General features: G+C 39.4%; 1 protein-coding gene across 2 annotated transcripts in view; it reads right to left on the bottom strand.

Annotated features, from left to right (window-relative positions):
• ADGRV1 (adhesion G protein-coupled receptor V1) overlaps window positions 1–22251 on the bottom strand; it is a 536135-nt gene that overhangs the window by 48668 nt on the left and 465216 nt on the right. For both annotated transcript variants that reach the window (XM_027605560.2, XM_027605561.2), the window contains one exon: window positions 18946–19067. In XM_027605560.2, coding sequence (XP_027461361.1) covers window positions 18946–19067 — 122 coding nt within the window. The remainder of the gene's footprint in view (window positions 1–18945; window positions 19068–22251) is intronic.

Genomic DNA, 22251 nt, shown 5'->3' with positions numbered 1-22251 from the left:
AGAGAGACAGAGAGAGAGGGGGAGAGAGAAGGGGGGAGGGGCAGAGGGAGAAGAAGAGGAAGACTCCCCACCAAGCTGGGAGCCAGACACGGGACTAAATCCCAGGACTCTGGGATCATGATCTGAGCCGAAGGCAGTTAACTGACTGAGCCACCCAGGCGCCCCAGTATCATCAATATGGCATGTAATTATGAAGTAATCATTTATGTCCTTTGCTATTTATTGCACAGTTATTCAAATATTTTAAATGTACTGATTAGGAAAGGGGTTTTAGTAAAAAGCAAAATTAGAGTTTCAATTATAAAAAAAAGAATGTGTTCTTCAGTTAATCCTGTGATTACTCTTTCAGGGTCTGACAAACTCCTGAGATATCTGAGATGGAACAGAGAGAAGCTTGGCATGCACCTATCAATAAAGAAAGAAGAGTGATGTCCCAGAAGACCACTGGGGTATTACCTGGGACCAGTGGTTGTTTGTTGGAAATCCAGGTTTAGTTCCCTTAAGGGCCTGTTACTCTAGAGCTGGTCTCACTCTCTCAGGCCACCCTCTTCAATTCGAAACAGAAGTACAGCAGAATAGGACACGTGTACTGGTAAAAGCTATAAAAAGAATGAATGGCAAAAGCCATGTCTCTTAAACCTTTCTGGTTTCTCTACATAGAGCATTATTCAGTTTTATAAAGCTTTGTAATAGAATCATAAATTTCCAGAGTTAGGCAAGACGCTGTCTGACTCCATTCATGAAGAAATTCCATCCTCCTGATTTGGTCAAAGTCACACAATTATTTAGTGACATTTTTGTGCTTCCTAATTCCTAGTTCAAAGCTTTGTTTATGGGTCATCATGACCCAAATATACAACTCATTTCACAGGCAAATCCATACATGTCTGTTTATATCTGGGCTATAGAGTCATAAACTTCTAGTTTATTTCTTTTTTGTGATGGTGATCTTCAAAGACAGTCTTATCCCAAATGAAAAGAAAAAGGAAAAATAGAAAAATTCGTCACTCAGCCAGTCAACTGCTCAACCCTAGATTCCTTCTCCGATAAGACGAAGTAGTTGATTCAAGGTCACTAAGTCAGCGAGAATGTGATAGTATGATAAAAATACTTTCAGTGCCCATGAATTACCCAAGTTGTAGGGAAAGGGGCAAAAAAGGCATCATGGAAGACAGTGATCCAGAGGAGCAGGAAACAAAGAAGGTTAGGCAGGGGCTGGTGAGTGTTATGAATGGAAGAAGGGAATTATAAGCAGTATACCTGGGTACCAGTAGAGAGAAATACAGGATCTCTCAGAATTCTGGATGTCGAGAATGAGAGACCCTTTCCCTAGGTCTTCAGAAGAAGTTATATGTAAAAGAAAGAACAGAATTGGAATGAGTCCTATGGATGGGAGGGGTAGTAGTAGCAGCCAGGGTGGATTCTTGGAAAATTCAGAGGGATGAGCGTAGTAGTAAGTATAGAGTGACAGTACTAGCCTCTTTCTCTGAGGTCCACAAAGGGAGATAGGAGATAACAGTGTTAGTGAGCATTAAGATCAGGGATATATACATGATTTTGCTAATTTACACTGATTAATGAACCCATTTTGTGATTCATATAGAGCCAGATTTCAACTAGATTTTATACTTGGTTTCTATTCACTTTTGCATTAAAACGTGTGTTCTGTGTTGGAGGAGAAGAGCACAGATGAAATTAAGTATCAAAGACTAGAGAAATGTGGTTTTGTTTGGTAGAGATGACCTTTCTGTTTCTCTGACTCTACTTTTCCTAATAAAATATTTGATTTACATGGTTTAGAGGCATTAAAAAAAAAAAACCATGTGGACTCTGTCCAAAGAATAAAGTACTAAATTACAGTGTACTCAGAGAAACCCACCAGTTGCAAAACACTGTGGCTTTTATCATTTATATATAAGTAACAACATATTGAAGCACTGGAAAAAAAGATAAAATGAGGATTTTACAAGCACATCTTGTAAAACACATAAAAATTTGGTGATAAATACAGCAAGTCCAGAAAATTTGCAGCAAGGAGGCATCCATTCTTCAAGATATCTCTTGTACTTGCAGATCACATCTACATTATGCTCTTCTAACATTTTTCTGATTATTTATTTAATAATTTATTTTTGAAGTGGAGCTCATGGAGCTCATGGAGCTCATGGGTAAAGAACAGAATGGAGAAGGGGTTCTAGTAGATAATCCACAGTCAACTATTACAGTCAACAGGAACTTGTCAATATTCATTTACTTGTAGCATATTACTGAAGACTGCATACATATAAAATCATATTGGCACTTATGAGAGACATCCAAATTGGCACTTAAGAGAGACACCCAAACGCTTTATCTTAGGCCAGTATGTTTTTGGAAATAAAACATAATTCTCAAAAGTATCTCATAGGAATACAATATGATACTGAAAACTTCCATAGGGATGACTACTTAAATTTGTTTCAAGCATAAACATTTCTAAAAGATGCTGAGAAATGTAAGCGTATTATTGTTAAGATTACAAAAATTATTATGAATTAACTTATTACTAATGCAGTACTGTTACAATAGAATAACAAAGAAGCAGATTACTCATGGGCTCTGCAATGCCAGACCAAATTTTCATACTTGGGATGAGCACTGAAAAGAGAGGTATCCCTGTACAACCCCCCTTTTATTTTTACAGCGATTCTTCATGAAAGTGGATAACTTAAAAACACATCATCTGTAATTCAGTAACATTTACAACTCTTATAAAATTTATTTAGTTAGATTATAGCCCCTCCAACTCATTGTAATAGCTTGGGTTACCCCCTGAACTGTTCTTCTCCTAGGCTTTGAAGGGGAAAAGTATTTGAGGGCTTTTTTAAAAAAAAATTTTATTGTTATGTTAATCACCATACATTACATCATTAGTTTTGGATGTAGTGCTCCAGTTGAGGGCTTTTTGATGAAAAATCATAGGTATATTTACTCAATAATCTACCTATGAATATTCATTCAAAAAAGAAAAAAATTCCTTTGAAAAACTTCCTTTTAGCAAATGACCAGGTCACTAATGCAGCTGTAGTAATCAGATGACGCGGTTCCAAGTAAGCTTTTTTCCTGCACTATACCACTGGAGATTCTCTAACTCTTGCTAGTGCTATAGATGGAGGTGGATAATCAAGGATAAAATAACAAATCTTCATTACAAAATGCTGCAACCACATCAACCAACAAGAGGTGGCAAATATACTCGAAAAGGACAGAAAGCAGAGAAGCAAAAGGGAAAATAATGACTTCTCAAGCACCGATGTCTTTACTTCATTTTAGGAGACCCGGGCACATTTGGGACAATTCCTGGATTGCACATAGCCAATGAATCCAAAGTTCCTGTTCTCTCTCTCTCTTTTTTTTTTTGCAATTCCATTATTTCCGATGGCCTATCTAGCCCCAGTTAGTGCTAAGTTTATTATGTTTTTGTCTTCACACAGGAACAATCAATTAAGTGGAGAAAAATAAAGCTAGAGACTCCAAGTGTTTTCCTAGAAAAATGTCAGGTGTACTGTGCGCTTGCTGCCGCATTTGCACTCAGCTGATATTCCCTGAAAGGTAATGTATGTTACAGACTTCAGAGAACGGTGCAGTTCACAGGTGAGAGTATTACCAGAGGCTTGGGAGACTCACTCTATCTGGCCTATTCAGCTCAATGCATATGGCTTCTGGGCCTCCTGGAACAGGAATCCTCCTGGATGCTTAGAGGCTGCACCATGCAATCCAGTGCTTAATTTCTGCCAGCCCTGTCTTAGTCTCTAAGTGTGTCTCCTACATAAGTTTTCTTCTGTCCAAAGAGGTCTCTACAATATTTAAAAAGACAGACTAGGCAACTGATCTAGGTGGAAGGCAGGTCAGTTACAGCAGGAGTTGAAAGCGTGGGCTGTGGAGGAGATAGTGAGTGGCAGGAAGAGAAGGCAAGGAGGATGGATATAAGGGAGACAGACACAACACAAACTCTACACTTTTTTTTTTTTTTTTTTTAGAGCTTTTCCTGCCTTTGGGGGTAGGAGTCATGTTTTTTATTTCCATTTCTGTTGTCTCCGTGCTTACAGATGTCCTCAGGAAGTAACAGGAACCTAACTGGCTAACTTGACTTGATGCTTAAAGTCACTTCTGTTAACACTGGCCTAATTAGAGCACTAGGGAAATGAAGGATATAAGAACCTTGGGGGGGGAATAGTCACTGTGGAATCCTTGGTCTCATCTGGACCCTGCTGTGTGATGCTGCTGCCCTCCAGCTCCCTCAATAAGGACCTTCAATTAAGCCGAAGAGAGACTGTTCTCTGGGAGAACGCAACTTTATAATGGCCCTCTATGCTAAAGTAGATGAACATTTACTGAAATGCCTTAATTTTTATAAGTGAAAGAAAACCAAACAAGAATTCCTGTTAATTATGTTTATTTATGCATTTTAATTCATTTTGCTTTATGATGCATTTTAATTTTGCAAAATTTTTAATTCAATAAGCATTTGTTGAATAGGTACTTATATAAAACAGCCTTCTGCTAAGGTACTCTGGGATAAGTAAACAATAAGAGGGTCTATGGTCTTCCAGCATTGCAAAGCCCAGTGGGGGAACTGATCATAGTACACAGAATCCCAGCTCATGAATTACTGGGTGTGTGATCTTGCCTAAGTCACTTAATTTCTCTAAGCCTCCATTTCTCCATATGAAAAATGGTAAGAATAATAGTCCCTACTTTGCAGGATTGTTGTAAAAATTCAATGATATAAGTACAACTCCACATAATAAGCACTTAATAAATACCAGTTGTTATTGTTGGGATTTTTATTAAAATATATATTGAGCATAAAGGCATGGGGATGTGTGGTTTAACATATACATATATGAATATATTTTAGATAGGTGAATGCTTTTCAATGAATGAAGACAAGATTTCCAGTGTTATGCTACTGGTTCAAACAATAAGGTAAAAAATATATGTAATCTACCATATCACCACTTGATGATAAGAGTTCCCAAGACTGGCAAAGAGCCTGAAGTATTGCCCCCAAATGTTCCAAAATGTTATAGAAAAAAGGACAAAACATAACGAATAGATTTTATGTGTACATCATACTTATATAATATCTCTACACTACGGGCTTGCAGCCAAATAAAGATCATTGAGATGGTAGCTCAGTGAGTGTGGCCTGTGACACTGTCAGGGTTCTAAACTGACTAAATGATCAGCAGTTAGAGCAACACTGCTAAACTGATTTCAGACACATGTTATGAAGATCTGGAGCTCAGGGTTTCTGTTTGTGGGAAAATAATCTTCAACTAAATGCATATGCAATTATGGTGTCACATTAGGGACAGGAGAAAAGCAGCTAACGTCACTAAACACCTATTACATGCTAGAAACTTAAAATATATTTTGGTTGATTTCCACAGATGCCGTAGTATAAAGTACTATATAAAGTAAGCCATAGTACCCCCTTTTCAGAGAAATTAAAGAACTTGCCTAAAATCTCAAAACTAAGAATTTGTATTCCAAAGTATTTTAAACTATTTCATGTAATTTCTGAAGCTGAAGAAAATGCTATTTAAAACATGTGCAGAGGAAAACAGTGACAGAGAACTGATTTATTCGGAAGGATAAAGAGAGAACTTCCCGGATCCATCTATTTAAAAAACATCTTTTTTTTTTTTTTTTAAAGATTTTATTTATTTATTTGACAGAGAGAGACACAGCGAGAGAGGAAACACAAGCAGGGGGAGTGGGAGAGGGAGAAGCAGGCTTCCCGCCGAGCAGGGAGGACGATGCGGGGCTCGATCCCAGGACCCTGAAATCATGACCTGAGCCGAAGACAGACGCTTAACGACTGAGCCACCCCGGAACCCTAGAAACATCTTTTTAAAAATTTCTATTTATATTTGAATTCATGCCATTTAAAACTTTTTTCATTATGATTTTAGTCGGCCTTTTTTAAATCCACATTTTGAGAAGGTAGACCTATTTCCTAGAGCAGTAACCTTTTGGAACATGCAAACTTTAGTTGCTCTTTGGTGTGGATTATCTGTTTTCCTCATTGGTTTATTTCAGTTTTGTGAAATAGGTATGAAGATCTTACTTGGTGTGTGTGTGTGTGTGTGTGTGTGTGTGTGTGTGTGTGTGTGTGTGTGAGAGAGAGAGAGAGAGAGAGAGAGAGAGAGAGAGAGAGAGATACAAGACATAAAGTGCACCTCATCAGTTGACCTTAAGAAGTTCCAGGCACAGGGGTACCTGGCTGGCTCACTTGATGGGCATGTAACTCTTGATCTCAGGGTCCTGAAATCTAGCCCCACGTTGGATATAGAAATTACTAAAAAAAACAAAAAAACAAAAAGTTCCAGGCACAGACTTCCTCATCAATGTTCCCAGGAGCACGAGCACGGTGCATATGTCTTAAGTTATCTAATCCATATCTGATGACTTGCAGTAGCTCTAAATATCTTCATTTATCAACATGCATTCAGATTGTGATAAACATTTATTAGATATTTGTTGAAACAAATTTATTGAGACTTTTGCTCCTGGCTCTGATGGAATTTATATCAGATTAACCCTCACTGAGTGCAATTCTGCAAGCAGGAGACACACACAGACAATAAGAAAATGACACTAGCAGTAACAAAATAGCAGATGAAAGCCATCCAAACAGCCAGTACTTGAGGGGCCAAGATCCTGTACGTAAGCAAAACCCATCAAGCAGGGAGCACTATATTCACTACCTTTTTTTTTTTTTCCTCTCTAAGGAATTTTCCAATTCAAAGTGAAGTGCCTTGAGGCAGAACAGAAAGTTGCAGCCTGGGAGTTGCAGCAATCTGACTAGGCTGGGGACACAAAAAAATAGGATTCAAATCGTCTAAGGCAACCAGGACTTGAGGGGCCAAGATTCTGAAGCAAAAGGGAACTATAAAGGTAACTGCCACTTCCAAAGCTGCCTATGTATGGGTTGAAAGGCTAAGAAGCTACTGGAATACAGCTGCTCCTGAGTCTAAAAAGCTAAGCAGAGAATGCAGCAGTCTTATAGCAGTGGATAATGAAGAAACAGAGTCCAAAGACTACCCCAGAGGAGGACTTCCAGTTAACACAGGAGATTTTCAGTCGGGTGACTTGGATCCCCTAAGTAAACTTTTGCTTTGCCTCAAGAGAGGGGGCAAACCATAAATAGACTGACCATCACAGAGCCTGAAAGCCAGGTTCTACTGTATCCAGGGGAGTTTCCCCTGGAAAAGCTTTTGTTTGGCCCACCCGTTTGTTTTTTTCATTTACATGCTTTTAGGAGGGTCTGTACTTCCCAGTTCTGTCGTCCCCACCAAACCCTACAGTCTCACGGGAAGCTTACATCACCCACAAAGGTACCTGCTTGAACCTGAAGGCATTTGGTACACACTTAAAAGCAGATGAGTGACTACAGTGGATCCACTGTTGTAACCTAAACGTTGTGATGGTAGACACGGGGGAGCTATGGCACCTGCAGGAAGGGAATACCTAGGTGTGAGTGGATGAGATCTTTCACGGGACGATCAGTGGCTTAAGAGAGGATTTAAAGGCTCAGTTTACAGATCTCCTCTCTTTGGCCTCTCATTTGTCTTTATATAGTTCCTGAGATAACCATTTCTTTTTTGTCCATTTATTCTTTTACAGTATTTTGTATTTATAAAACATTATGTAGTTTACAAATTATATACATATTTCTTTCTTTTTTTGAGAGAGAGAGAGAGCACGAAAGCAGGGAGGGGTAGAGCAAGAGAGAGAGAGAAAGAGAGAGACTCTCAAGCTGCCTCCACGCTGGGTGGATCTCAGGGCCTGGATATCAGCACCCTGAGATCTTGACTTGAGCCGAAGCCAAGAGTTGGAGACTTAACTGACTGAGCCACCTGGGTGCTCCACAGATTATATTTTCATACATACATTTTTACATAATCCTTAGGACAAAATTTAGGGCATTTTTGGATTTTACCTTTATTTGGAAAGTAGGTAACTAAAACTCAGAGGTGTCAAGTCATTTGGTAGAACAGAGGTTTCGTGACACTTAACTGCATGCTCATGCCACTGCATCCAGAAGCTCAACATTGAATTTTACCATAAAATATACATATAAAATGTATTTACAAAAAAATGTATTGTTCCCACCCCAATATTTCAGTAATATAAGAGATAAGAATAAAATTTTAGACCCTGGAAAAATTATGAATTAACACTAAGGCAAAGAATCCAGGGTGCCTGGGTGGCTCAGTTGGTTAAGTGACTACCTTTGGCTCAGGTCATGATCCCAGGGTCCTGGGGTTGAGCCTCGCATAGAGCCCGCATGGGGCTCCCTGCTCAGCGGGGAGCGTGCTTCTCCCTCGCTCTCTGCCTGCAGCTCCCCTTGCTTGCGCTCTCTCTCTCTGTCAAATAAAGTCTTAAAAAATGGCCCCAAATGTTAACTGTTTGCTTTGTTTTCCCAAAACTCTTTTAACAAAAGGAGGTATATGGCTTGTTTACTCTAATTCTTGTGTGATTGCTATTTCAAGGACCCGAGAGTGCTAGATCTTTTCCCAGATAAGGTAAGGGCCCAGAGAGTCCAGGAAGGCATGCTACATGGTTGAAATGCAACAACAACAACAACAACAACAAAAATGGGGGCACAGAGAAAACTCTGAAATAGAAGCATTAGGGCAGGAGAAATGGAGGCACCTATTGCTTGGCAAGGATAAAGCCAGGTGTCAAAAGGTAGGCTATACAATCCCTTCCTAACAAAAACTGTATTCATGGAAGACAACCCCTGGCTGATCAGACCCTGACACTTTTATTTACAGAATCTAGTACAAACAAAGGTAAAAATCCTGCAGTCTGTCCAAAGAGTCCTGCCTGGCCAATCAATGGGGTAATGAGGAGGCAATGTTAGACACTGTCGCTCATTGTCAAATAGAGTCAAGAAGTTTACTACAGGAAAACACAGAGATGTTTCATAAGCCCAGATGTTACTGAACATTAGACAGTGGCATGACCTAATCAAGACAATTTAAATACACCTCCTTGTCTTAGCTTCTGTATATTTATTTGTAAAGTTATAGAAATGTTCTGGGATGTTTTGAAGAGCACACCAGGCATTCATTAGTCTCTGCAGTTCACACTACGAAATGAGTGTAGCCATTTTTTTTTTTTCCCCTCACTGAACTTGACATGGCTCTGGGACAAATCAATGAGAGTTCCAACCTCCCCTGGCTTCATCATGTTTATTCCAGGGTTTTCTGGGAAGATTGCTTTTCCACTCTTCATGAATAGTTCATGTGCTTGTCTCCAATGGAAACAAAGTGACATTTCTTATTACTGTTGGCTGTTGGAAAGCAATTGCAAAGGGAGTGCCTTGAAACAATTAGTCCTCTGTAACTGATTATTTAACAATGTGTATTTCCCAAGAGCTGTTTATCCTCAAAAGGAAGCAGCCAAGACTAAATATGTACTGTATCTAAGCAGACACCTGCACTGAACCCCTCTGTATGCTAAATAGGAATTCTCACAGAACATTAAAGGAGGATTATTAATTTTCTATTCCAATTGCAATGAACTTTGTATGTTTTTGTGAGCAAAGAAACATGTCCCATCTCTTATGGTAACTCAAGAACTATTTTCATTTGGGAAAATTTCTGCATTAAAGAAGGCTGTAGTTTCAGGACGCCTGGGTGGCTCAGTTGGTTAAGTGTCTGACTTTGGCTCAGGTCATGATCTTAGGGTTTTGGGATTGAGCCCGCATGGAGCTCAGCATTGGGCTCTACACTCAGCATGGAGTCTGTTTATCCCTCTCATTCTCTGTCTGCCCCTCCCTCCACTTGTATTCTCTCTCTCAGATAAATAAATCAAATCTTTTAAAAAAGGCTTTAGTTTTAAAACTGAAATTCAACATATAAAACAAGAGATAAATGGAAAGCAAGGAAGGAAGAAAGGAAAGAAGAAGGAAAGAGGGAGGGAAAGAAAGAGGGGGAAGAAAAGAAACACTTTTTCTGCATTAAAAGATGTGTTATGTGTTCAAAGCACTCTAGTGGCCACCAAAAAACAATAAAAGTGTAGAAGAAACTGTTTCCACCTTTGAGTTACTTACTTCCCAGCCACTTAGTTGTTTGAAGACATGGGGTAGGAATAAAAATGATTTTAACCAGCTGATCTTAAATTTGAACACAGGCTATATATTTTTAGCTACAGATTCCATGTTGTGACTCCCTTCTCTGAAATAGCAAGTGGTTCAAAAACTGCCAGGAAACATCTCAGGAACATCTCGAGACCAGATGCTTGTATAAACGAACATGTAAAAGCCAGTTACAGAGAGACAGTCAAACAGGACTCCGAACAATGTGGTCTCATAACTCACATACTGAGAAGTGTCATATCTCAATACTATGTAAAGTTCTGCTCCCTTGCCAGCTTATGCATTCCAAGAATGCATTTCAGTTTTTGGAAAGGTTCTTCTATGTCTATGAATCTTCTCCAAAAACTTGTTTTCCAGCATCTTTAAGAAGCTCATTCCTGATATTGCTGGCTACCCTTTATTATCCTATATGGGATTCCCTACACATGTGAAAAAATTGTTAGTCAGTGAGAAAGCCCTAGAAGAAAATCTGCAATAAATGCTGTATTTAAGTCTGAATCTGACTCGTTCAGGTTAAAAATGGAAAATACTTTAGAACGTAATTAAGCTATGCGTGATACGCAAGATGTTTAATGAGTGTGGCACAGACACTGACCAATTAGAATGGCTGCAGGTCTAGAGCTGGAGTTAGGTTCCTGGAGGCTCCCTGTCTGGCCAAGCATTAGTCTTTCAGCTGCTGGAAGTCTGGGGATGCGCCTAGCTTAAGTGGCTAGAAGCTGGACACATGCACAGAGTTAAAACACTAGCTGTTTCAATACTTTCACAACTGATAGGGTTGGAGCAGTGCCTATCAGCTGATAATCAAGCCTGGTGATTACTCCCATTATCGTTACACAGTTAGGATATATCTTGGACTGAACAGTCTAAGAAAGCTGTGAGGTATAAACATTAGCACAAATCTTAGAAATAACAAACTCGGGGCGCCTAGGTGGCTCAATTGTTAAGCATCTGCCTTCGGCTCAGGTCATGATCCCCGGATCCTGGGATCGAGCCCCACGTCGAGCTCCCTGCTCGGCAGGAAGCGTGCTTTTCCCTCTCCCACTCCCCCTGCTTGTGTTCCCTCTCTTGCTGTGTCTCTCTCTGACAAATAAATAAATAAAAATCTTAAAAAAAAAAAAGAAATAAACTCAATTCACTTTTTTAAAAATAAAGGATATTGGATTAATGGATCAGGGAATTAGAAAAATATTAAACATATTAAGTGTGGTTCCTTATGAATTTCTTGTAGAATATACAGAGATATTTGGTTAGATAATAGATACCAAGGATATTGATAATAAACTGAGGCTACACAGATGAAGTATCCCAGTGTTTTGACAACAGCTGTCTTTGGCCTTGCCCAAACTTACATGAATGAACAAGAAAATTTAGAAAATATATATAGTGGATGTCTGTTACATTAGCCTACCTACCACTGTTGCACCCCTTTTATGGATAAAAGCATCCTTTCCTCCCCTGGGAATTCCACTCTATGTGGTTTTTGTGAGCTCAGATCAATTCAACTCTTTCTACCAATGGAGTCTGCTCATGACCCAGGCCTGGCCAGAGTAACTGTCACCATGTGACCAGTTTCTGCATTGTCTGTGATACAACATTAGGGTAATTTAAGTACTACGTAGGATTTTCCTGTTGGGGAATAAGCTCCTTCAGTGCTAGGGCTAGAAAGCTGGTAGGAGGTGAGTCTTGCTCTGGTGGTGGCCACCATGGTCAGTAAGATTATTAAAGTGATAAAAATAATAGCAGACATATTTAGAAAGATAATTTTTCTAATCTCACTTTGTATTTGTATCCATCAAGCATTATAAAGTACTACATATACATTTTCTTAAATGCTCAAATGTTTTAGATGCTTGGTAGCTCAAATTTGAAACTTCAGAGAGTGATAAGAAATTCCTGAAAATATTTCAAGTGATTAGGATTCTCTTTTTTAAAGTAAAAATAAATTACTGGGACTAAATATAAAGAAAGAGCTTTTGCATAGCGAAGGAAACCATCAACAAAACAAAACAAAACAAAACAAAATCTACTGAATGGGAGAAGATATTTGCAAATGATATATCAAATAAGAGGTTAATACTCAAAATATATAAAGAACTTACACAACTCAACACCCCCCCTCCCAAAAACCACAATCTGATTAAAAAATGGGCAGAGCAAGATGTCCTTCAACAGATGAATGGATAAAGATGTGGTTCATATATACAATGGAATATCACTCAGCCGTCAGAAAGGATGAACACCTGCCATTTGCATCGACATGGATGGAACTGGAGGGGATTATGCTAAGTGAAATAAATCAAGCAGAGAAAGACAACTATCATACGGTTTCACTCATATATGGAATGTAAGGAATAGTGAAGAGGACTATAGGTGAAGGGAGGGAAAACTGAATGGGAAGAAATCAGAGAGGGAGACAAACCATGAGAGACTCTGGACTCTGGGAAACAGAGGGTTACAGAAGGGAGGGGGGAGGATAGGGTAACCAGGTGATGGGTATTAAGGAGAGCACGTGATGTGATGAGCACTGGGTGTTATGCGCAACTAATGAATCATTGAACACTATATCAAAAACTAATGATGTACTATATGTTGGCTAATTGAACTTAATTTAAAAAAATGGGCAGAGGACTTGGATAGATATTTTTTCAAAGAAGACATACAGATGACCAATAAACATATGAGAAGATATGTAACATCACTAATCATCAGGAAAATGTAAATCAAAACCATGGTAAGATATCACCTTATACCCATCAGAATGCCTGCAATCAAAAAGGCAAGAAATAACAACTGTTGGAAAAGATGTGTAGAAAAAGGAACCATCATATGCTGTTGGTGGGATGTAAACTGGTAAAGACACTGTGGCAAACACTAAGGAGGTTCCTCAAAAAATTAAAAATAGAAATAACAGGGGCGCCTGGGTGGCTCAGTCATTAAGCGTCTGCCTTCACTCAGGTCATGATCCCAGGGTCCTGGGATCGAGCCCCGTATCGGGCTCCCTGCTCGGCGGGAGGCCTGCTTCTCCCTCTCCCACTCCCCCTGCTTGTGTTCCTGCTCTCGCTGTGTCTCTCTCTCTGTCAAATAAATAAAATATTAAAAAAAAAATAGAAATAACATATGACCCAATAAATCCACTTTGGGTATTTACCCAAAGAAAACAAAAACACTAATTTGAAAGATATATGCACCCCTATGTTTATCGCAGCATTACTTACAATAGCCAAGACATGGAAGACCCACGTGCCCACTGATGGACAAATGGATAATGAAGGTGTAGTATCTATATACAGTGAAATATTTTGCAGCCTTAAAAAAGGATGAGATTATGCCATGTGTGACAACATGGATGGACCTAGACAGTATTATGCAAAGTGAAATAAGGCAGATTATGAAAGACAAATGCCATATGATTTCACTTAAATGTGGAATCTAAAAAAACAAATGAATAAACAAAAAGCAGAATCAGACATATGAATAGAGAGAACAAGTGATGGTTGCCAGAGGGGAGGGAGCAGGAGGATGGACAAAATGGGTTAAAGGAAGTGGGAGATACAGGCTTGCAGTTACAGAATGAAGAAGGCACAGCACAGAGAACACAGTCAATGATACTGTAACAGCATTGTATGGTGATAAGAGCTGCACTTGTGAGCACAGCATAATGTATAGAGATGGTGAATCACTATGGTGGACACCTGAAACTAATGTAACGTTGTGTGTCAACTATACTCAAGTAAAAAAAAAAAAAAAACATTTAAAAAAGATTCCCTTTTTGCGGTACCTGGCTGGCTTAATTACTAAAATATATGACTCTTGAACTCAGGTCATGAGTTTGAGCCTCACATTGTGGGTAGAGTTTACTTGAAAAAAAAAAAAAGGATTCCTTTAACAAACTGAGGGTTCTAGAGGGAAGGGGGTGGGGGGATGGGTTAGCCTGGTGATGGGTATTAAAGAGGGCACGTTCTGCATGGAGCGCTGGGTGTTATTCGCAAACAATGAATCATGGAACACTACATCAAAAACTAATGATGTAATGTATGGGGGTTAACATAATAAAAAATTGCATTAAAATATTTAAAAATTCAGAATATTATAAAAAGATACCTTTTATCTATTAGTCTTTGAGCATCTATCACATATTAATAACCTGGGTGAACAAAAGAGGCAGTAATCTCCTTTGGGTAAAATACAGTAGCCAAGCATAAGATGTATACTTTTGGGGTTGCAGATATTGATAAAAGCCAGTTAAAAAAATACAAAGGCCAGTAAAAAAAAAAAAAAGATAATAACCATTAAGGCTTCATGGAACATACTTGGAAGATCTTACTACTATATAGTCATATTCCATGAAAATGTCCAAGTTGAAGACATGAGGCAGTTTATAAACCAAATGAACCCCAATAAATGCTAGTGAAATCATATTTTTAAGTGTTTCCTAACAGGCGTTCTTTTTAAGAATGATTCACGGAGCACTGGTACCAGGAATGTACTAATGTGCCAGAGTGATACAGAAATTCATCGCTTCAGTAGTGCCACATAGATAGAATGAAGCTCATTATATATGGGCTTGAAATGTTTTTAGTTTTTGTACTAAGCTTTAAGTTCCTCTAAGAAACAGACCAGAACGATTTCTTTTATATCTCCCCACGAAATATCGTTTAATGCCCAACAGTTTCTCTCTTTTTTTAAGATTTTATTTGTCAGAGAGAGAAAGAGAGAGAGCACAAGCAGGGGGAGTGGCAGGCAGAGGGAGAAGCAGGATCCCGCTGAGCAGGGAGTCTAATGCAGGGCTCGATCCCAGGACCCTGGAATCATGACCTGAGCTAAAGGCAGACGCTTAACCGACTGAGTCACCTAGGTGTACCGCAACAGTTCTCTTTTACTAATAAATCTCCATAAGAGCTCAACAGACTTTTTTGTGTGTACGTGGTTGGATAGGTTACACTGGCTACCATTTTAACCTTAAGGTTTACATTTCTTTAATTGCTGCTGAGAGGTTCAGTCACTGATTTCAGGTGTCTAATCTCCACTGAATCCCATGGATTTCTCTTTAAGCCGTCCGTTTCTTGACCATCTTCCAACCTACCATAGTTTGCTATTTACTTTCTGCCTAGAAATTGCTGCATACCTTTTACTGTTTTTAGCTCAAGCTTTCAAACCATGTTTCTCAGCAAATGTCCTTGCTTCCTGAATTTCAGAGAAAAGAGAGGGCATTAAATACAAATTCCAACTTTCCATACTTCCAGCTTTAAAATGGTTTTTCCATGTTTACCTTTTCTTCCCTCCTTCCCTAGCCTCAGAGAGAGAAACATCTCTCCTCACCTTCTATCACTTCTGTTCTTCCTGCCCTGTCTGTGATCTGGCCACAGCAGAGTCTTTCCTCCACTTGTCAGTTTCTCCTTCTTTGTTGGTTCTTTTCACAAGTAAAGACAACAAAACAAAACAAAATCTCCTTCGAACCAACCAAACGTCCTTCCTAAGCTATTCCTTTCTCTCTATTCTCCATTAAATTCTTGCATAAAAATAACTATTCCTTACACGTGTGAAGTACTGTACAATTGCTTTATATTTGTTATGCCACTTAATTAAATCACACCATAATCCTAAGTGGCATTTATTCCCATTTTGCAGATGAAGTAGAAAGTAGAAAAAAATTTGTATTCATGACTCAGCTGAAGTCAACCAGATAAGATGGGTTGGTGGAGTTAGGATTATGCTCTACTACACCAGCAATTCTCAAACTGTGGTCCCTAGACTGGCTGAATCAGCATCATCTGGGCACTTGTTAGAAAAGCAAACTCTCAGGTCTGCCCAGATCTACTGTATCAGAAAGTCTGTGTTTCCGTCCACGTGATTCTGATGCAAACCACAGACGGGGAGCACTGTACTAAACCACACTGCCCTCAGCTCTCATGCTATTTATCTTTGCTACCCTTGACAGAGTTAGTATTGTTTCTTTTTGAAACTTTCTTTTCTACCAGCAACTCCAAACTGTTCTAAACTGGTTCCCTTTCATTAATAATCTCTTTCACTTGCCCTCTCCCAATACCTAGTTACTAAAATACTGGTAGCCTCTTCTTTTCAAGATTTTATTTATTTATTTGACAGAGAGAGAGACAGCGAGAGAGGGAACACAAGCAGAGGGAGAGGGATAGGGAGAAGCAGCCTTCCCGCGGGGCAGGGCGCCCGATGTGGGGCTCGATCCCAGGATCCTGGAATCATGACCTGAGCCAAAGGCAGATGCTTAACCAACTGAGCCGCCCAGGCGCCCCTAAAATATTGGTAGCTTTACTAATGTCTCCCACATCTTACCAACTCACTGACCTTACTGCATTATTTCCTAGAGCCCTGTGCTGAATGTGATCTTCATGTTGACTAAAGGTGTGGGTGCCCAGCCATTTGCCTGAGCCAGGCATTTGTTTGTTGTTTCTTTTCTTTTCTTTCTTTCTGATTTTATTTATTTATTTATTTATTTATTTATTTATTTATTTATTTGAGAAAGAGAGAGGGAGGGGGAGGGAGAATGCGTGAGCAGAGGTGGAACGGGGGGGGGGGGGGAAGGGGGGTAATTTCAAGCGGACTCTGGGCTCAGCATAGAGCCCAATCCCATGACTCTGAGATCCTGACCTGAGCCGAAATCAAAAGCCGGACGCTTAACCGACTGAGCCACCCAGGCACCCCGAGCCAGGCATTTCTAAATGATGTTGTTCTTTCATACTCCCATTCCTACATTTTATTGGCTAACCAAATTTCATTCATAGTTACCTTTACAATTCTCAAACCTGTTACCTACTCTCTATTCCCAGGTATGCTGCCAGAGCATTATAGGCTGGAATGTGATAGTAGCCCACCTAACTGGAGCTGTTCCACATTTCAGTACCCTCCTGTTTCCAGTTATCCTTCTAAAAAGTAGTACAAGCATGTCATTCCTAATCAAAATCAAAAAAATTTAAAAACTCACAAAATATAAAAAACAAATCAGAACAAAACAAACAAAAACTCCAACTTTGATGGCTTCCCACTGCTTAAAAGCTGAAGTTTAATATCCCATCCCAAGCATGGTAGCATGGCATGGAGGCCAACCTAGCCCTGTCTGCCTCTGCTCCCAGCGTTACCTTCCTAACTGCAAAGCTTTTCTTCTTCCCACCCCCACCCCGGCTCTTTGCTAAATCTCGGCAAGATGGACCATTTTCCTTTGCACTGCCCTGGCTAACACTATTTCTCTGCCTGAAATACCCATCTCTAACCTTACGCTCTTCACTTAGTTAATCAACATTAAAGGTGTCACAAACTCACAGGCAGGTGAAATGAATGAAGTCTATCACGTGTAATAAGGTCACATGCCCCATCTAAAGGGGGCAGCATCTACTTAGGACTGGAGAATTGCTGCCAAGCAGGTACTGCCATTAAAGAAAAGCCAGAAGTTCAAGTTTTTATGTGCAATTTCTCAATTTTAAACTTTTGCAGCAAATTAAACCATTTGTCTACTGTTGTATATCCACCAAATAAAATACATCTGCAGGCTGTCAGTGTGGACCTTGGTGCTAGTTCCACTAGGTCCTGGGGATTCAAAGGTGACCAGACAGGGCCTCTGACCTGAATGGCTCACTTCTGGGGCTCATCTCAAATGCCAGCACAGGCAGGAGTAAACAGGCCCTTCACTCAGCTCTTACAACATTTTGTTTGCACGGCACCTGCCACAGTGTACTCTCACCAGTGATTGTTTACTCTCTTGAATCATCACATTCTCCAGGAGCAGGCCTGTCACCTTCATTCTGGTACTGGTAACACTAACACAATGTGCTGGCAGTAGGCACTTGATTCTCACTATAGCTGTAAAGAGATGTCTAAGTATCTACTTGTATCAACTTGATGCCAAACTTTCAAGTTACTTTGTATTTTTGCTCTTCCTAAATCCATATTATGATTTGATTAGGCACCCTGCTGGAAGATAAGGTGTCACTAAATAAATCATCTCCTTAAAATTAAACCGAAATATGCTTTGAGTCTTGTTTTAGTTGTATGCTATCATCCTAATAGGTTTTTCTACACATGTTCCTTGCACGATGGTGGTCAAAATAAGGACTGTTTAGAGATATCTTTGGTAAATTCAAGAAATTATTTTGGTCCAGGACAGACCTTTTCACTTTAGAAAATAAGGCAAATGAGTTCATTTGTTCCATTTGTTAATTTCAGGGTGCAACTTTTTCCATTTTAACAAAAGCACTAAAAAAGTCAGCTTTAATTTTTGCTACAGTTATATAATTTCTAGTTATGCTATCCAAGCACGCTCACAAAACTAATTTAAGCTGGGTATTGCCAGACTTAGAGGACGTCAATCATTTTATAGTGAACCAAAACACTCTCATTTTCTAAGCACCAGACTTAAGAGTGGACTGCTTGAACACTGGTATCTATTTCATTCCTCAGTTGATCTAACATCTAGATACAGCCATTGTCCAAATATATGCATATGTTCATGGCTACCATCTGCAAAATTTATAAACATCAATCCTGCTGAAAAAGAAATATGTTTTTGTAGTTACTTAGATTTCTCTAAATAAAGGAGGGTAAATATTTTATGTCTTCCCTATCTGTATAATCAGCAAGTTAGAAGCCCAACCATATTTCAGTTATTAAAGATTTAGCCCCCCATCATTTTATTCTACAACTCTGTATGATGTCGTGTTTAAGAATTCATCTGAGTTGACACTTGATTCCTTGACGTTGAGACTCCATGCCCTGTGTTCACTAGGACACGTGTGCCATCAATAACGAAATAGTAAACTTACCTGCAGACTGTTGAAAATGACAAAGAGGACCAACATCCAGAAGTGTCTGTAAGCCATATGCAGGCCTCCCCAAAGCCATGTCACAGAAATCAGGCCAAAGAGATATAAAACCAGTGGAATTTCTAGAAATAAAAAAAAAATTTTTTTGAGCTTTGGTATACTGCATAGTCACACATACACACAGACGCATATTAGCTCTCTTCTTGTGATACTCTGTATGCCGAAGTACCCATTTTGGAAGAACAATCTTGGAAATCCCATTCTTATGCCAGAGAAGAGAAGGCACATTGCTGAGTCTACATTCTTTCTGTTTTGCTTGTAGGCAAGGGGGTGGGGAAGAATAACTGTTCCTCTCCTAGACTACCACCTGCTGGACTGTTTGGGAAGTGCCATGAACTACAGAGATGCAATCACATTTCAACCCCAGGTATATAATCCCCTTGAAGAGCTCGCCACCAAAAAACGGCAGGCAGTGGTGTGCTCCCGAAATTAGTGTAGTCTAACCTGACATTTTATTTATTTATTTTAAAGATTTTATTTATTTACTTGACGGAGAGAGAGAGCGCGTGCGGGAGCTCAAGTAGGCAGAGTGGCAGGCAGAAAGAGGGAGAAGCAGGCTCCCTGCTGAGCAGGGAGCCCGATGCGGCCCTCGATCCCAGGACCCAGGGATCATGACCAGAGCTGAAGGCAGACGCTTAACGACTGAGCCACCCAGGTGCCCCTAACCCGACATTTTAAAACAGAAATGCTACCAATACTAGTTTGTGTATCATAGAAAAGGATATACTCATCTCCTTTTTTCTAACAGAAAAGACACCAAACTATAGCTAACATGAGAACAAAGATGAAGTGATGGGTTTGCTATTGTCAACACTAAGTTTACTCTATCCTTGTTTCTCATGTAATTTATTTCAGTAGTTTTTGGGACAGATTTCTTCAGGGCCCAGGACTTCATTACCCTTTTCATTTGTCTTTGATATGTGCATTATAGAATAATAACCTTAAAAAGGGGATTTTAACATTGAAATGACAAGCTACATAAGATTTGGAAAGTGAATCAGATCATAGTAGCTGCAAATAAGCACATTTCAAGCTGCTGAAAGACATCAGGATGGACGACACCACTGACAACTCTTAGGACAGACCTCAAGGTCCATATATACCCACCATTATCACTTACTGCCTGGAATCTACATGCACTCTGGAAATCGGAAGAATTAAATAATCCAACTTTAGCAATTTAAAAATTTTATTTTGAAACATTCTTGAACTTACAGAAGAGCTACGAGTACAGTCTGACAACAAAGGTTTTTTTTCTTACTGAACCACTTAAAAGTTGCCAACTGAATCCTGTATCACCCTCTGAATGCTATGTTTTTAAATATATTTTTAAAGTAACATTTTTAAGTTTATTATTTTTTTCTTAATCTCTACACCCAATATGGGGCTTGAACCCAGATCAAGAGTCACATGCTTTTCTGACTGAGTCAGCCAGGTGCCCCCATACTTTACTTTTCTTTTTTGTTTGTTTTTTCCTATCCAAATACTTAAAAAAAAAAGATTTATTTATTTATTTGAGAGAGGAAGGGAGGGGCAAAGGGAGAGGGAGAGAAACTCAAGCGGACTCTGCATTGAGCCTGGAGCCCAACATGGGGCTCAATCTCATGACCCTGAGATTGTGACTGATGTCAAAACCAAGAGTCAGGTGCTTAACTTACTGAGCCACCCAAGCGCCCCTCCTCTCTGAATACACTAATGTATATTTTCTATAAAGATATTCTCCTACATAAACACCATGGGACCATCAAATCAGGAAATTAATGCTGATCTATTACTGCCATCCTCAGATCCCATTCAAGATTTGTCCATTGTTCCCATTATCCCCTTTGTAGCAGAAAGGTGCAGTTGACATGCTTCTGCAATCTCCTTTAATCCCCAACACTGAATCTGTGTGGACTTGGCTTTTAAGACTGACACTTTTGAAGATTACCAGCCAGTTTTTCCTGTAGAGTGTCCTTAAATTTGAGTTCATCTGATGTTTTCCTGTGATTCAGATTATAAAGTCTGGCAGAAATCACAGAAGGGAGGCTGGGCTCTTTTTATAGCATTCTGTTGGGTAGCACAAAAATTCAATTTGTCCCATTACTTAGGCTGCTCATTCAGGTCACTTGATTAAGGTTAGTGGCTGCATACGTTCTCCACTGTGAAGTTTGTTTTCCTTTGTGATTACTAAATATTTGTGTGGGATTACCTTGAAACTGGATAAACACCCTTTCCCTTATCAAGTGTTTGATTTACTCATTTATTTTTAAAATATGGACTCATAGATTCTCAATTTATTTAATGGGTTATTGTCCATTATTTTCGTGTTGATGCCCCAAATTATCCTAAATTTTGCAAGATGGCTTCTGTGCCTTTTGTTATGTCCTCATCATTCTGTAAGCACTTTCTTGGTTTTTGGCCCAACAAGATGTTTCAAACTCATCTTGTACTTTCCCTGATCCAGTTCTGGTTTGGGGGGGAAGAATGGCACTTAGAAACAAAAATTGGGTACTAGGTATGCTCACGATTATTGGGGTGTTTCTACCCCTAAGCCCTCTCAGTAGACAGAGCTAGAGAATATATGGAGGTACACATATGAACACACACACACATTTACATCTGGATCACTGGATCTATCTCTATATAATGAACATCATTAGGTCACACCAATACTTCTAATTTTAATCCAACACCACAGGGTTAATTCTAATTTTCTTCCTTTTAATTTTTGTAAATCTCTTCTCTGTTGTTAAGAAATCTATTTCTCATTGTTCTTAATATATTTACCTATTTGATCAACTGCCCTATTTGATTGTAACCAGTCTCCCGATGCTGTCATCCCTTCCCCTGCACACGTGGGTTCTGACACCTCATGTGGGGCTGTACCCCACCCCTCACACAGATGCCCCTCCTCACAATGAACAGGGCTCCCACACTCCATACTTTAACATCTTTCTCTGTATGGTAACTGTGAGGACGGTGTTAGGATGAGATTCTTGGGCAAGGGAAGAGAAAGGAAAAACACTAGAAGAGAAAGGAAAAACACTAGAAGAGAAAGGAAGGAAAGGGAATGGGGGAGGGGAGAAGGAATAGGGAACCTGAGCAGTCCTTTTTTTGAGGAGAAAGGCACTATGCTGGTATCTTCCCAAATAGACCCTTCATAAGAAATATAAAATTGTCTGAGTTATTATTATAACTTCACAGAGAAAATAAGAATAATGTAAAACATAGTTTGGGGTGCGTGGGTGGCTCAGTCGGTTAAGT

The sequence above is a fragment of the Zalophus californianus genome, chromosome 5 (genome assembly GCF_009762305.2).
Source record: "Zalophus californianus isolate mZalCal1 chromosome 5, mZalCal1.pri.v2, whole genome shotgun sequence".
Taxonomy (NCBI): domain Eukaryota; kingdom Metazoa; phylum Chordata; class Mammalia; order Carnivora; family Otariidae; genus Zalophus; species Zalophus californianus.
The sequence above is the reverse complement of the archived record's forward strand: the minus strand, read 5'-3'. Positions and strand labels throughout refer to the sequence as shown.